The sequence below is a fragment of the Coregonus clupeaformis genome, chromosome 15 (genome assembly GCF_020615455.1).
Source record: "Coregonus clupeaformis isolate EN_2021a chromosome 15, ASM2061545v1, whole genome shotgun sequence".
NCBI classification, from domain to species: Eukaryota; Metazoa; Chordata; class Actinopteri; order Salmoniformes; family Salmonidae; genus Coregonus; species Coregonus clupeaformis.
Window position 1 is genome coordinate 46,210,119 of NC_059206.1, and position 16,230 is coordinate 46,226,348.

Consider the following 16,230-nt stretch of genomic DNA (forward strand, 5'->3'; position numbering starts at 1 on the left):
TCTGTCCTGACCCTGAAATCTCAGTTGAGTACAACATACATAATTAGATAAACACTCATACAGTCAAATAAATGCCATTTAACTAGTCAGCCAAAAGCAGACACACTGATCAAGGTGAAAAATAAGAAATACAAACAAAACAAGGTAAAAAGTAAGGTTTAGTTATTATAAACCTTTGGCAGAGAAGGCATTCTTAGCGTAATATTAGGAGTCCCAATATTGTACTCTGTATAACGGAGAGGTTGATTGGTACAGACAAACCTGGCCTGAATCATGGCAGGCATGTAGAAGGAAAGACACTGACAGGAATGACATCAGCACGATATCCAGCATGTGGATTCAAGTTTAAACAAATGACAGCCATCTGAGCAATCGTGGAAGTGCATTTCTCCTCTACATACGTACATTCTATATTTTACCCACATAAGTACAGTAACTCCATGTTTAAATGACAATCCCATTCCTGTAAAGTATTGTCCTCTAATTCTGTGTATTAACAACAGTTCATATTTGCCTAACATACATTTGTGAAACCAATCAAATTCACTCAGACAGCCACCAATAAGATGTTGTCCTCACTTCAAGGCTTATATTACAAAACAAATGCATACTGTACTTATAAAATAAGTTAAAAATAGGATGTAAAAAGTCTGAAGCCAGGGCTGTAGAGTGAACTGGTCAATAACCCCTTCTTCATGAAAAATGCGGGGGTGTAGTCATTTGAGACGTAACTGCAGTCAGAGACCAAACTGTATTCTCAATGTCACACCACTATCAAACACCAACCAGAACAGAAGATATACAGAAGAGCCATGTTATTCAGAAGTGTAAACCAGTGTTTCATTCTGTTACTCGCTGATCTTCATGTGACCCCTGACACCTGTGGACCTCCTCAGTGAACTTTCTCCAGCTTGGCCTGCAGGGCCTTGAAGTTGCCGATGGTGAGCCGCAGGGCAGAGTTAGGACTCAGGGACTGCAGCTCCACCAGGTAACCACAGATGTTATCCAGACACACGTTAGTGAATCGCCGTCTGATGGGGAGAGAGAGAAATATGAGTTAGACAGAGCATATTAGATAAACTACAGATACATTTTAAACATGTTACAAACAATAATTGTCATGACTATGTATGCAGGTTGATATGTTTACTAACGAAGACAGCAGCGACGGTTAGCACACTTGGCGATTGGTTAGTTACCGGTCATATGTTGGTACTCTGCTGGGGTCCTCTACATATCCTGTCAGCAGCACATGGATGCACTCTACCAGGTGGAGAGGTTTCTTCAGACGCTGCCAACACGGATCCTGTGAGACACATAGCCACAGTCTTTTTATGTGTACGGAACCTTTCCTTATTAATCAAATAATGCCCAAGTTAAACAGGTGCAAAATCTGAATTCATAATAACCCTTTATTATTGAGGGCATCTTAATCCATTTGTATCCCATACCTGCCAACAATAATTGCCCCTCCGGGATGAATAAAGGTTATTTAATTTAATTGAGAGATATACCCGTGTCTTGAAGAGTTGGTCGTAGACCTCCAGCAGACGGGGCAGCTGTACTCCTATCTCCTGCATGGTGAAGGTGACAAAGCCCACGTCCCAGTTCAGACGACACACCTCCTGCTCCAAAAACTTAACGAGAAATTCTGGAGACACAAGACAGTGGAAAATTGCAATCAGTACTGTACATTAAAACAATTTGCCCGTGCAACAGATCTCTGTAGTTCAATGGTCGTAGAGAAACTAGGACAGGCCACGGCGTTGGTGGATAATTAAGCAATTACAGATTCAACATCCAGACCCAATAGACATAACACCTTAGAGACATACATGTTGACATAATGAACTGCTAATGTAATTACACTAAGTATGGATGTCTTACATAGAGGAAAATCAGAAGAGAAATAATTGGCAGAATAAATGAAAGTAGGCCTGTGGTTTTACCTAGTGGAAAGTATCTGGGTGTTCCTGCGTAGATCTTTCCCAGAGACACCAGTTTGAGACTCAGAGCTCTCATTCTGTCGGCTGGACTCATGGCCACACCGTCACCCAGCTCTGGAATAAAGTCAAAATGACAGCTACTTAAAGGCATACTGCGAGATTTTGAGATTTCGGTTGTTTATCTACTTACCCAGAGCTAGACAAACTCATGGATACCATTTTTATGTCTGAGTGCAGTTTGGAGATTATTGAAGCTAGCATATTGTTAGTTTAGCGCAATTGTGTGAAGTCTCCCGGTACAGTAGACCTAACTCCTCCGAAACGGGGTGGTTGGTCATTAATAGTGTTAAAGCTATACATAGTAATCAATATTTTACAAAATGTGTTAATTTCTCTGATAATTATAAAAAACGATATTCTATCCACTTCCTTATTCTTTCCCTATTGTCGCATAGAGATCGCAACGTTGTATCTGTCCCATTATGGCGTCTGAGCACACGGGCAGCACCATTGAGAGATACAACGTTGCAATCTCTATACATCTCTATTAGAGCAAAGCGTCAGAGACAAACGCGTTGGATAACTTTAGGTGCATTTGTCTGTACACACCTTTCTCCATGATCTCCTGCCACAGAGAGTGCACCAGGATGGGGTCAGAGTGACCAGCACAATGGATGATGGCCAATTTGCATTCAGACAACCGGAAGTGATCTGCAAACTCCCCATACAACTAGATAGGAAGAAAAAGGACAGGGGTATTAAAACATTTACTCTAAGGGAGGAAAATGTATTACCAAACAGAACTATTGGAGTGAGGGGTAATGTTAGATATTCATGCACCGTTACCTTGGTGATGTCCATAAGCTCGGAATCCAGTTGTGACATGGCTCCCTGTACAGAGGGATGCTGGGAGTACCGTCTACTCAGAGTCTCCTGGATCTGGACCTGAATACGCACCACCTTGGAATCAGGACAAACAATATCAGCTTGAGTTGACAGAGCCCAAATCTAAACCTTATCAAAGGGGCCAAAACCTAAAAACCTAATAATTCAGTGAGTAGTTATTTCCCCTCCCCGTACCTCCATCTTCTCCTCCAGCTCATGCAGAAACTCCCCCTCAGCTCCTTGAGCAGAGATGCAGGAGGAGCTCTTGGCTGACAGGATGGCCCTGGAGATGTACTCCAGCCTCTGCTTCAGGGAGATCTCAGTACTGCACACGCACACAGAAAGACACACGTATAATATGTTCATATTTAACATTGCTCAGAATCAACATGAACGAGGACATTTTCATACGTCAGTGTTAGCGCCATGCTCTGCCACTGAGCCACACAGGACCAGTGTGTAAATGGCTCATCAAGACTCGGAGGCTGTTAGGTCTTACCTGTGCATGTCAGCGAGCCTGGCCAGGACATGAGCTGCCTTGCCAAAGCTACGGCTCTTCTCATAGTATCTCCACAGCAGGTCCATGTTCCGCACCTTACTCTGGTCCTGCTTGATCATGTGCATCAGGTGTTCCTCCAGGTACGGAGAGTTCACCTGGATAGAGGACAGAGAGGGAGGATAATAAACCACAATGAAAGACCAGTTAAATGCAATATACTATAAAGAACAAGGCATCTCAGGCCGTGACTGTGGGACAATGCTAGAAGGTTCTTACCTCCAGAAGCTTGTCGGTGAGGTCAGCCTGTATCAGCCAATTGTAGAGGGCTATGTGGAAGAGTTCATCCTGTGACCTCTGGGCCAGACCAATGACCTGCTCAAACTACCAGGGAGAAAGAGAAGAACATCACGAGACAGCTCATTCATAGCATGAATTAATTATTTAACATAAAATAATTATTGTATTATTCCTATTGCTGGCAACATTCTCCTCCCCGCAGCACTCACATGGGCGGTGGCGTCCTCATTACTCAACATGTTGGGGTCAGAGGTCATAACAGGGGGTCCTGGCTGCTTAGGGACACTGGGAGACTGAGGAGCAGCTTTACTCTGGTTCACCAGCTCCTGCATGGTATCTGTGATGCACTTATAACATGACAACCTACAGGAGGAGAGGAGGGGGTGGTCAGTCAATGTCAACACAAGGGAGAAATAAAAGGGCCAGGACGTCCCTTAGCAGATATCCACCGCAGTCTCATGATCAATGTGAACAGGTAGTTGGTTAGTTACCTCTCCTGGAAGGCCAGTGCTCCAGCATGGTCCTCCTCTGGCTCTCCGTTCTTATAGAAGTGAGGTCCCAGCTTCTGAGGATCCTTCTTATCCGCTGCAGTCAGGCACAGCTCCAGCACCCCCTCATAAAAACGCACTGAGAGAAAGGAGAGGAGAGAAACACCCTTAGCATCCCATCCACGCTAAGCATGAAGAGTCAGGGACATTTCAAATAGTATTAGTGTGATGGGCAGGTGTGTGTGTGGAGCCTTACCCTGTCGGTACTGGGAGCAGACCAGTGGCAGGTCTGTGTGCTGGCTGATCAGCTGGTAGAGCTGTAGTGACTCTCTCAGTGTTCTTTCCTTATCTGTCTTAGTCTGGATCTGTCTGGAGCCCTGCAGCAACTCATTAGCCTGGGAGGGACAGAGGGAGGGGAGATGTTGTTCTCAGATACAGTTATAAAGGGATAAAGAGGACAGAGGAGGCAACAGTGGATGCTATTCAAACTTTGCCCAGGGACTGCAGATGAGAATGAACTTCGTAGCCAAAATCTGATGGACATCTTCCCTGTCATATAGACAAATAAAAACACTGTGTTTGTAGACTACCTTTGAGCAGACGCTGTCGTCGCTGCTGTACAGCAAAGGGCAGATGTCTCTAAGGTGGTTGCTTATGGCATCTACAGAGGCAGAGTCTTTGATGTAGACGTTGATGAGGGCTGTGATCAGAGCTCCGGTCAGCTCTCGACCCCGGATCACCACGTCCTTAAAACTCGCCCCCTTCATCTGGTCCTGGAACTCCTATTACACAAGTCAAACACGGGTTATAAACAGGATACAAGGGAGACGTCTTTACAAAAGACTTCAGAAATATACACCCTCCTCTGTATTTATTTGGACAGTGAAGCTAAAAACATAGAAATGTGTCTCTATAATCCAGCATTTAGGATTTGAGATCAAATGTTTCATATGAGGCGACAGTACAAAATGTCACCTTTTATTTGAGGGGATTTTCATACATATTTTCATGAATGCACTTTATTAATTTTTTCCTAAGAAGTATTTGGAAAAATGCACTTAGAGTATTAAAGTATACTGAACAAAAATAAACGCAACATTTAACAATTGCAACGATTTTACTCAGTTACAGTTCATAAAGGAAATCAGTCAATTGAAATAAATTCATTAGGCCCTAATCTATGGATTTCACATGACTGGGCATAGGCCCACCCACTTGGAAGCCAGGCCCACCCACTAGGGAGCCAGGCCCAGCCAATCAGAATTATTTTTCCCCACAAAAGGGCTTTATTACAGACAGAAATACTCCTCATTTTTATCAGCTGTCCGGTGGCTGGTCTCAGACAATCCCGCAGATGAAGAAGCCGGATGTGGAGGTCCTGGGCTGGCGTGGTTACACGTGGTCTACAGTTGTGAAGCCAGTTGGAAGTACAGCCAAATTCTCTAAAACAACGTTGTAGGCGGCTTATGGTAGATAAATGAACATTCAATTCTCTGGCAACAGCTCTGGTGGACATTCCTGCTGTCAGCATGCCAATTGCCCGCTCTCTCAAACTTGAGACATCTGTGGCATTGTTTTGTGTGACAAAACTGCACATTTTAGAGTGGCCTTTTATTGTCCCCACCACAAGGTGCACCTGTGTAATGATCATGCTGTTTAATCAGCTTCTTGATATGCCACACCTGTCAGGTGGATGGTTTATCTTGGCAAATGATACATGCTCACTAACAGGGATGTAAACACATTTGTGCACAAAATTTGAGAGAAATAAGGTTTTTGTGCATATGGAACATTTCTGGGATCTTTTATTTCAGCTCATGAAACATGGGACCAACACTTTACATGTTGCGTTTATATTTTGTTCAGTATAGTTACAAGTTTAGTATTTGGTCCCATATTCCTTGACTACATCAAGCTTGTGACTCTACAAACTTGTTGGATGCATTTGCAGTTCGTTTTGGTTGCATTTCGGATTATGGTTGTGCCCAATACAAATTAATGATAAATAATGTATTGTCATTTTGGAGTCACTTTCATTGTAAATAATAATAGAAGATGTTTCTGAACACTTCTACATGAATGTGGATGCTACCATGATTATGGATAATCATGAATGAATCATGACTAATGATGAATGAGAAAGTTAGAGGAACAAAGATCATACCCCACCAAAACGCTAACCTCTCACCATTACCAATAATAGGGAAAGTTAGCATTTTGGGGGGGGGACTAGATACATAAAGTGCTTTCATTTGTAAACGGTAAAACGGATATGTATTAAAATAACCTCAAATGAAAGGTGACATTCTGTACGTACTGCCGCCTCATTTGAAACATTTTATCTGAAATCCAAAATGCTGGAGAATAGAGCAAAATTTACACATTTTGTGTGTGTTGGATGATTAACCAATTCGATTAGATTAATTAGTCTGACTGACAGCAGTCCTAACGGAGAATGGACTAGGCTTAATCTGTGTCCGGGAAACCAGTACCAAGTGAGGTCATGGATCTGGAGCTCACCATGGGTAGTTCAGAGATGATGAGGCTGAACTGGTGGTCACACAGCAGCTTCCACAGGGCCAGGGTCTGACAGGAGCGATGCACCAGCTGTTGGATACCCTGAAGGGACATCTTCTCATAAGCCTGAGCCTCGGCTGGGGACGGGGGAGAGAGAAAGATTAGTAACGGTCACAGAGACCACAAAATTCAAGAATAGTGTGTTCTCATTGGTGTTAGGATTCTACTGCGATAATGCGGTCATTCTCATTGCTCCTTGATTTGGATGGCAGTTTAATTAACATCCACACAATTACTTACTGTGGTACTTCCTCTGGAGCTCCTGCTGGACCTGCTGAGAACTGGCTCCTCCATCAGGCCGCATGAAACCCAACAGCCGCTGCTGCAGATTGGCTGGAGAGCTGAAACTGCAGATGGGTGGAGTTCAACATGCAAATCAAATCCAACAGTATTTATTTCACCAGATGACCATAGAAGTGTGGATATATAGTACCTCCCATAAAGCAGCCAGCCCAGGTCTTGGCCATGGGGAGATGCAGGGCCCAAGGGTCTGTCTTACCTGGCTGACCCCAGAGATGAGGGACTGAACTGGGAGTTCTTATCCAGGAAGTCCTTCAGACCACGAAGCTCCAGAAGAACTAACTCCAGATCAGATGAGCTGGCTGTGCTCTCCAACTGGGGGAGAGAGAGTGAAAGAGAGAGTGATCATCCTCATCATCAAATTAACTCGCAAAGGAAGACCGTAATATGCTGTTAATGTGATACTCACAATACTGACAGCCTGATTTCCTTTACTGATGGTCTTCTCAACAGCAAGACTCCCATCCCAGATATTACTGTTAGTCAATAATGTTCACAAGTTAGTGAAGTCACTATAGCCATGCTATAAGTGAAACATATGAATAATGTCTCTCAGTCCAGTACAAAGTAAAAAACGGCATTTCCCAAGTATGGAGGTGAGGCCTGAGTAAAGTACGCTATCCAGGGGAGGTGACTGACCCCAGTATGCGTGTGAAGTAGACACTGATGCCATTGTGTTTCCCTGAGAAGACCACCTCTGGCCCAGAGGACATGCCAGTGATGGGGGCGGAGGACATGGGCGTGGTGGGTATATAGGGCGTAGACACACTCTGGGGCATCATACCTGAGAGATTGTTGTCAAGGCAGACACACTGACATTAAACACTCGAATGTTGCCAATATTCAGTGGGTGAATGTGTTGAGTACTGTTGACGGCAAGGCACTCTGCAAACATATGAAAAATAAAAAGGAGGACTGTGTACCTGGAGCAGGCGTAGCTAAGAAACTAGGGTTAGGCATGGGACTGCTACCAACAGGCATAGGGGATCCTAAAACAACAGGAAGGGAGTAAGACAAGTGATGCAGACAGACAACTTCTCATTCACGCGCAGGCTAATTGCAATGCACGCCGTCCAACTTATACAAGGAATTTCGACTAGGACATTATTGCCATTGGCATGCTACAACGAATGGGAATTTGGCTTCAAGCAGAAATCCTTCCTCAGATGCCCCTCACCTGGTACAGGAGAGCCGAACAGCGCGCCAACGTTGCTAGGAGCAGAATGAGCCGAGGCGAACCTCATCTGAGCCTCTCCTCCATACCTAAAGAAGGCTCTGGAGGCCCACTGAGACACTTCTCTGTCGCAGGCAGCACTGGAGCAGGCCAGAATCAGAGCAGTGGCACACGCCTGCTCCTCCTGAGGGGAAGAGGAGAGGGTTAGATCAACAAACAGAGAAATAAAGAGAGCGTGTGTGTAGTGGTGCTTGCACTAACAAGACAATGAGGAATGAGAGATTCCTACCCTGTGCAGTTTGAAGAAGCGTTCGATTTCTTCACTCTCTCCACCAGTACCGCTCACCAATAGGTGGCGTAGCTGGTCCACCGGCCGCAACTTGTGGAAGATGTGACTTCCCTGGGGGACCATGAATAACAACCCATTTATAGATGTTTGTTCACAAAACTACAGACAGGACTGAACAAGTTTAATTGACTGTGTGAATGTACAGTGCCATTCACGCAGTACAAACGAAGCCGTAAAATCTCGACTGTACCTTGGCAGAGAGAAGGACAAACTTCTGTGGAGGGACATTGTGTTGCTGCACCACGACAGGAGAGTCAGTGAGGGGAACCTGATCCTTATTCAGGGGGGTAGAGATTTTAGGTGCTTTCTCCTCCTCGATGGCACAAAGTGCCCAGGAGTGGCCATCTACATTGGACATCATCTGCAATGATATACAGACAATATGAGCTACAATATTCTTTGAAGTCAAACAAATACTACATTTAAAGAAATCTAAATCGTAGCGTTTGCAAAGTAAGCTGGGTTTTGACAGGACATCGTAGATCGGGTTTTATATTTCTAATTAACTATTTTTTTTTAAAAATTTTTACATTTAGCAGACGCTCTTATCCAGAGCGACTTACAGTTAGTGAATACATATTTGTATTTATTTTTTATACTGGCCCCCCGTGGGAATCGAACCCACAACCCTGGCATTGCAAATGCCATGCTCTATCAACTGAGCTACATCCCTGCCGGCCATTCCCTCCCCTACCCTGGACGACGCTGGGCCAATTGTGCGCCGCCCATGAGTCTCCCGGTCGCGGCCGGCTGCGACAGAGCCTGGATTCGAACCAGGATCTCTAGTGGCACAGTTAGCACTGCGATGCAGTGCCTTAGACCACTGCGCCACTCAGGACCCCAACTATGACCCTAACTCCGTCAGCTCCCACCTGAGCCTCCATCAGGGGTTTCTTAAAGGGGAAGGAGTCATGGTTGATACACCACAGGATGTCACTGTCCTCCGTCTCAGACGCTGCCATCAGGAGAACTCCTGTAGGGATCAACACCAGAGACACATGAGTAAACCTTTAACCTATAGGGTGATGCTAGGAGGACCCATTATAACAGGATAGTGTTTAGACTGCAGAGTGGCTTTACCTTTGCTGTGCAGAGCCTTGTGGACCTTGGCAGGCTTCTGCAGGGTGGAGGAGGCAGAGAAGCCTGGAGGCAGGCGGACATGGACCAGAGCTAGCAGACTAGGGCGTGCCGCTGGGTGCTTGGCATGTGGTGGGGCAAAGGGAGTGGTGCTGAAGTAGAGACGCACTCCTACAAGCAGAGATGGAGAGCTACAGTAAGGTCTTTGAGGTCTTCGTAGATAGTTATTCTGTAATGAAAATAATGTCAGTATGACCTTTATTTCCTCTCCCATGTCAGTCCGTCTCCTTACCTGCATGAGTGACAGCCAGCAGGTGGCAGTCAGACGACTCCGATCTGTCTATCACAGAGATCTGTACGATGGGTTTAAACACAGAGCGATCTATGGTCCTATAGAGAGCGATATAAAATAACAAAGAGATTCATTTGAATTGTTCTTAAGCAGTGATGAGCTTTGAACATTTCAACCATTCACTAGCACTCTGGATTTAACCAGAGGTGAGGAGTAGCTGACAAACCTGGCAACGTTTCCTGCTGCAGCCACGATGGAACTCTGTGACATGGCTGCCACACGGCTCATACCCTGCCCATCCACACCCAGATCATACACCTGGAACAGACAACATCAGCTTTAAACTCAGGGTCCTAATTCAGTGTTTTCCAAACTGGGGGTTACCAGATATGAAAATGGGGTCGCGGGAGAATTTCCAAAATCCAGATATTTTTAAAAATAAATTACATTTTAAAATATGTATCGTCATTGTATCTCAAAATCATTGTAATGTGGTTAACCTTATAAATCTAAATGAAAATTATATAAATCTAAAAGATACAATTCTACCAGTGCCCTTAGATCGTGGGAAAAGGTTGCGCTTGAATTTGAATGATCCAAACGCAACAGTCAAGTGCGGCCTTTCGAGCTGTCATGTGACCGTATGCTGCAGACAAAGCTTTCACGGGTCATTACGGAAGAGTTTGGGTTCCTGACTCAAAGGGAATACACTGCCGTCTCCCTCAGAGCGTTAAAACTCGTGGTACCCTACGCCAGCTCAGATCTGTGTGAAGCTGGAGTCAGCAGTGCTCTCGTCTGCATTAAAACCAAATATCGATCCAGGTTGGATGTGACAGCAGAGATGAGGTGTGCACTGTTAACCACGCCCCCTGACTTTGAGAAGCTCCGACGCGACATGCATCAAGCACACCCATCTCATCAGTGGTGGTGAGATATGAGACATTATGTCAGACCAATTTGCAATTGACTGCAAGAGTCTCAAATAAAAAAGTAAACATTGGCTTTTAATTACATAATGTCGTGGACAAAAAATGTTTGGGAACCCGTGTCTTAATTAGTACAACCTTTTCAAATGTCTGAAAAAGTTCTAACCAAAGCAACATCCTATTCCACAAATCCTCACATAAAAACATATGGATATTTACTACAGTGCTACCATTCAAATTGTTAAAATCTTATGGGTTGTGTACCTGTAGAACCCCCTTCTCTGAGCGGGTGAAGAGTGTGTTACGGGAGTTGTCAATGGCAATCTGCACAACCGGGTCTGTGGAGCACAAAGATAGAAAAGTTATGTCAAATTCAATTCAAGAACTAGAGCATAAGAAAGTTCCAATTCCACAAGGAGCCTCTGAACTATCCTTACCGTCCTCAGAGAAGGAGAACTGGAGCAGAGAGGGGACGAGGAAGGACAGGCTGCTTTTGGAATGGTTAATCTTCTTACAGCGTTGACTGAACCAGCCTGCCTCGGCCTGGTAGGCTACCTCATACAGGCAGCCATCTTTCCCTGCCAGGAAGATGCGGCCCAGGTCGGTGGAGGTGATGGCCAGGAGGTAGGTGTTGTCTGTGGGGATGGAGTACAGCGGGTCTGGGAGCAACTGCATCCCTCCAGACATGCTGTCATTCAACCCTGATAAAGAGAGGAATAGAGGAAAGAAAGAGAGAAGTTGAGAGAGAGAGAAGATCGATTTCTGAAGTAGCCCATGGTGGGTTAAAGACGTCCTCCAGTGATTTTTTTTTACTTTTCCTGTTGAAAAGTGATATCCCAAGTATAAAACCAGTTAAGTACGCACCCACACTAAAGGGTTAAAAATATATATGTTTTTGGGGGGGTTTTTAGGCAACTGCAAATTTCAAGGAGTAGGGCACTCAAGGAGTTGGACTGATGGTGACTGATGTCATCGGCCTCCCCTCTTGCTTGAGGAGCAATAGAGAACAAAAGAGGAAAAGCCCACCACCCCCCACTTGTGCCATGTCATCAGGATACCCGGACCACCTATTGAGATGTGCCTTTTGTTAAAGGGATACTTCGGAATTTTGGCAATGAGGACTTGTATCTACTTCCCCAGAGTCAAATGAACGCGTGGATACCATTTTTATGTCTCTCTGGCAAGTATGAATGAAGTTAAGAGGTAGTTTCGCGAGCCAATGCTAACTAGCATTAGCGCAATGACTGGAAGTCTATGGGTATCTGCAAGCATGCTTAGTTAGCAATTGCGCTAGAGCTAGTTAGCAACTTCCTTGAAACTGCACGCAGAGACAAAAATGGTGTCCACAAGTTCATCTGACTCTGGGGAAGTAGATAAAGGGCATCATTGCCAAAGTCCCGAAGTATCCCGTTAAGTAAATCAGGTGTTAAATGATGTGAAAAGGAGACAGGAGTAGGAATTCAATACAAATACCAACAACACAATCATGTCAATCTAAACCAAATCAAACAATTTCCAAACTGTATGCCAAATTGATGACACCAGGGGTGTGTGTGTCTGGTGTGTGCTTCAAGTCTAGGAGGATCATCATTACTCACCTGCCTGAGCTTTAGGGAAGCTGAGCCCCAGGATCACTACATCCACAGGAGTGGCTAGGACCAACAGGAAGTGGATGTGTGGCTGGAAAATCCCTGTGGAAAAAATTGGATCCTGTGGCTTAAGTTAAAAAGGTCCAATGCAGCCGTTTTTATCTCAATATCAAATGATTTCTGGGTAACAATTAAGAACCTTACACTGACTTTTGACCATTTAAAATGAAAACAAGACACAAAAATAGCTTCTTAGCAAAGAGCAATTTCTCAAGGAAGAATTTTGCTAGGACTGTCTGGGAGTGGTCTGAGTGAAGAGGGGAAAACGAGCTGTTTTTGGCAGAGGTTTGGAACACTTTCTTATTGGTCTATTAACTAATTTACAGCCTGGTGGTGTCACCAGGCAGGCAAAAACACTATTCCATAACAGGTTGAAATATCAGGGATATTTTTCAAACTGCTCTTACACTAATAGGGCATTATCATCCTTTTCACAATTTCACAGAATTATTCCAGCCTGTGTGGAAATAGTTTATTAGGTACACCACCCTGTTCACGAAAATGGATCGATCCTACAGACAGTGAGTCACTTGGCCATGGCTTGCTATATAAAGCAGGCAGACAGGGATCCAGTTACTGTTTGATTGAACGTTAGAATGGGCAAAACGAGTGACCTAAGTGACTTTGAGCGTGGTATGATCGTCGGTGACAGGCGCGCCAGATTCAGTATCTCAGAAACGGCCACCCTTCTGGGCTTTTCACGCACGACAGTGTCTAGGGTTCACCGAGAATAGCGCAACAAACAAATAACATCCAATCTGCGGCAGTCCTGTGGGTGAAAACAGCTCGTTGATGAGAGAGGTCTAAGTAAAATGGCACGAAGCGTGCCAGCTAACAGGCAGGCCACAAACAGACAAATAACGACGCAGTACAACAGTGGTGTGCAGAACGGCATCTCGGAATGCACAACTTGTTGATCCTTGTCACGGATGGGTTATTGCAGCAGACGACCACACCATGTTCCACTCCTATAAGCTAAAAACAAGAAGAAGCGGCTCCAGTGGGCACGCGATCACCAACACTGGACAATTGAGGAGTGGAAAAACATTGCCTGGTCCGACGAATGCTGTTGCGTCATGCTGATGGCAGAATCAGGATTTGGCGCAAGCAGCATGAGTCCATGGACCCATCCTGCCTGGTGTCATTGGTACATGCTGGTGGCGGTGGTGGTGTACTGGTGTGTGGAATGTTTTCCTGGCACACGTTAGATCCCTTGATACCAATTGAGCAACTAACTTTTCCGACACCTTGTAGAATCCATGCCCCGAAGAATTCAGATTTATGGAGGGAAAGGGGGGTCCGACCCAGTACTAGATGGGTGTACCTAATAAACTGTCCGGTGGGTAGGTGGATATATAACACAGGAAAATCACATTTTTGACAGCACTGGGCCTTTAACCCAAACACCTACAGGGCTGTTGTAACTTTGAATATAGGAAACACTGCTCAGGCAAACGAGTGTTGCCATTTCACCTGCTTTAGGTTTGACCAGCCCCACGGACAGGATGGTTTCACTGAGCCCGTCAAAATATGCAACGTCCCCCCTGTGGAACAAAGTAATGACAGCGTCAGTGAAAATGGGTCCATGTTTACTGCTCCTGCAATGTTTTTTTAAGAACAAAATGAGTATAAAGTGACTTAATTTATGAGTGCTTGGTACTCACCCATCCTCGTAATTCCACATGAAGATATCGTTGTCAATGGTGAGCCATGCCCGACAGATTTCAGGAAAAACTCCCATCATACAATTGCACTGCATATCTGTTAGGGGAAGGTTAAGGGCTAGGCAACTTTTCTGAAGTGGTGGTTAGTTTTACACAGTTCACATAATCCTGCACAGGCACTTCTGAGTTCTATGAGTGAGACCTGGACAGTTGGACGCAGCTCCCTCTGTGTATTCTCTTAAAAGGATACGGCTGAATTGCTCCACCAGCTCAGGGGGTAGGGGAATCCTTCGGACTGCACTGAGCTCAGGGAGGTTTGGCACACTGATCAGCCCAGGTCCCTGAAGAGGGTAGTCCATGTCTGACCCCCCAGACAAAGATGGCATGTCTGCAATACAGAGTGGGAAAATCACCTTGGTAAGTGGCCTAAGCCCTGAGATGTGGCTGTAGTCTCCCTAGACACAGTAAGTAGGCTACAGCCAAAATATCAGGGCTAAAGTGTCCTGTGAGATTAATTGATTTGTCAAACTTCAACAACATACAACCTTGCACCGCCGATTACTTGACTTACTGTGAGAGGGGACATTAAGAAGCTCTGAGAGGTCAGGGAAGCAGCGGTCATCCTGAAGGTGTCTGTCTATTAGCCGGCCGGAGCTCTCCAGCGCTTCGGTAAGGGCAGCAGCAGGACTGCTGGGTCCCAAGGCAGACCGCATGTTTAACACTGTGGGACTGAGATTCGCCTGAGAAGATGGAAAGAACATTTCAGCACCACTGTGACATCTGCCGTTGCCACAATCCAACCACAAACAAAATCAGGCAGTCACCGCAGGTGCAACTTTACGGACAGACATAATAATAATATGCCATTTAGCAGACGCTTTTATCCAAAGCGACTTACAGTCATGCGTGCATTCATTCATTCTCTACCAGCTGAGCTACAGAGGACCACACAGACATGTCCCCTACCTTGCAAACTATGACAGCTGAAAGGCAGTAGGGATATTGACTAAGTTGATTATTTGGCAATCACAGAGAGTAGCCAACGAGCAAGCCCCATTTATCCTGTCCAACCCCGTCTCCACGTTAAGGAATGACTCTGTAGCTAGTTAACGTTGGCGTGCTAACGTTAGCTAGCTAACACAATAACACCACTTTTCTGTTTATTAAAAGAAGGCTGTTGGAAGTGATACAAGTACGTGTGGTGACTAACTTGTGAAAACTGGGAAACTGGATGAATTAGCTATCTAAACTAGTTACATAGTAGGTTAACCGCCAAGATAATAGCACATATCGCTAACGCTAAAAACGCGGCCTATTCACTGTATTCTAGCTGCGAGCTAACGCTAGCTAGGTAGCGAACGTTAAGTGAGATTTGTTGAATAACGTTAGCTACTTTTTTTACTCGCAACAACATATAATCTTACCCTACAGAAAGCAGTCCGGACGTAATTAATTGTTTACACAATGTGTGATAAGCAAAATATTCTACAGCCTTCAGTGTAAACAAATGTTGCCGCTAGCCCGCCAGCCTCATGACACTTTGAAAAGGGTGAAAGGTTATATGATGTACTTCCGGTGTAATTTCAAATATGCTTTACATGTGAATTTCTACATGCTCTTTACACGAATGGCATATGGAAAAGTGTTGCACTTTTCATTGTCTTTCGTTCCCCAGACCAAAACGACTCTGACCTTAATTTTTGTTTTCAGTCGATAGAATCTGTTCTTGTAGGATAACGGACACTGTAATGTCATTTTCTGTCCACTAAGAAGCGCCAGAGTCTTAGCTATAGTTTTGTACATGGTACATACCAGTTGAAGTACTCCCAGCAGGACCTTGTTTAAGGCTGAAACCAAAAGAGCAGCCATCTGACAGATTTGTTGGGACAGGCAACAAACTTTCTTTACGGCACAGAACCATATATTTATATTTCTCTGAATAGTCATTTTCTCATGTGGATCGTCTATCTCATGTTTATAGAGTACATGGTTATACACAATCCAGTTCATTACAGAAACTGTCAGTGGCATTCAGAAACACAAGATACCAGAGGGATTCGCCCCTGCAACTGAGTTGATGAGCGATGGATTTGAGTTCTCCCGAGTT

General features: G+C 44.8%; 1 protein-coding gene across 4 annotated transcripts; it reads right to left on the reverse strand.

Annotated features, from left to right (window-relative positions):
• Positions 1-513: 513 nt before the first annotated feature.
• On the reverse strand, positions 514-15,663 carry LOC121582179 (nuclear pore complex protein Nup155). Of its 4 annotated transcripts, none has more exons than XM_041897806.2 (34): positions 15,548-15,663; positions 14,695-14,863; positions 14,374-14,511; positions 14,124-14,220; positions 13,933-14,003; positions 12,409-12,501; positions 11,248-11,511; positions 11,075-11,148; positions 10,111-10,202; positions 9,885-9,982; positions 9,596-9,763; positions 9,388-9,488; positions 8,706-8,876; positions 8,456-8,566; positions 8,170-8,350; positions 7,916-7,981; positions 7,632-7,776; positions 7,402-7,468; positions 7,192-7,307; positions 6,933-7,039; positions 6,636-6,769; positions 4,706-4,897; positions 4,372-4,510; positions 4,119-4,254; positions 3,837-3,990; positions 3,607-3,711; positions 3,331-3,485; positions 3,027-3,156; positions 2,793-2,906; positions 2,556-2,676; positions 1,950-2,060; positions 1,515-1,651; positions 1,200-1,306; positions 514-1,031 (listed from the first exon to the last, which is right to left on the reverse strand). In XM_041897806.2, exons 2-34 carry the CDS (start codon positions 14,834-14,836, stop codon positions 893-895), a joined length of 4,176 nt encoding a protein of 1,391 aa, XP_041753740.1. In that variant the 5' UTR covers positions 14,837-14,863; positions 15,548-15,663; the 3' UTR covers positions 514-892. The 4 variants fall into 4 exon arrangements, with proteins under 4 accessions (XP_041753740.1, XP_041753741.1, XP_041753742.1 ...); XM_041897807.2 differs by lacking the exon at positions 15,548-15,663 and adding an exon at positions 15,090-15,519; XM_041897808.2 differs by lacking the exon at positions 7,916-7,981.
• Positions 15,664-16,230: the final 567 nt, after the last annotated feature.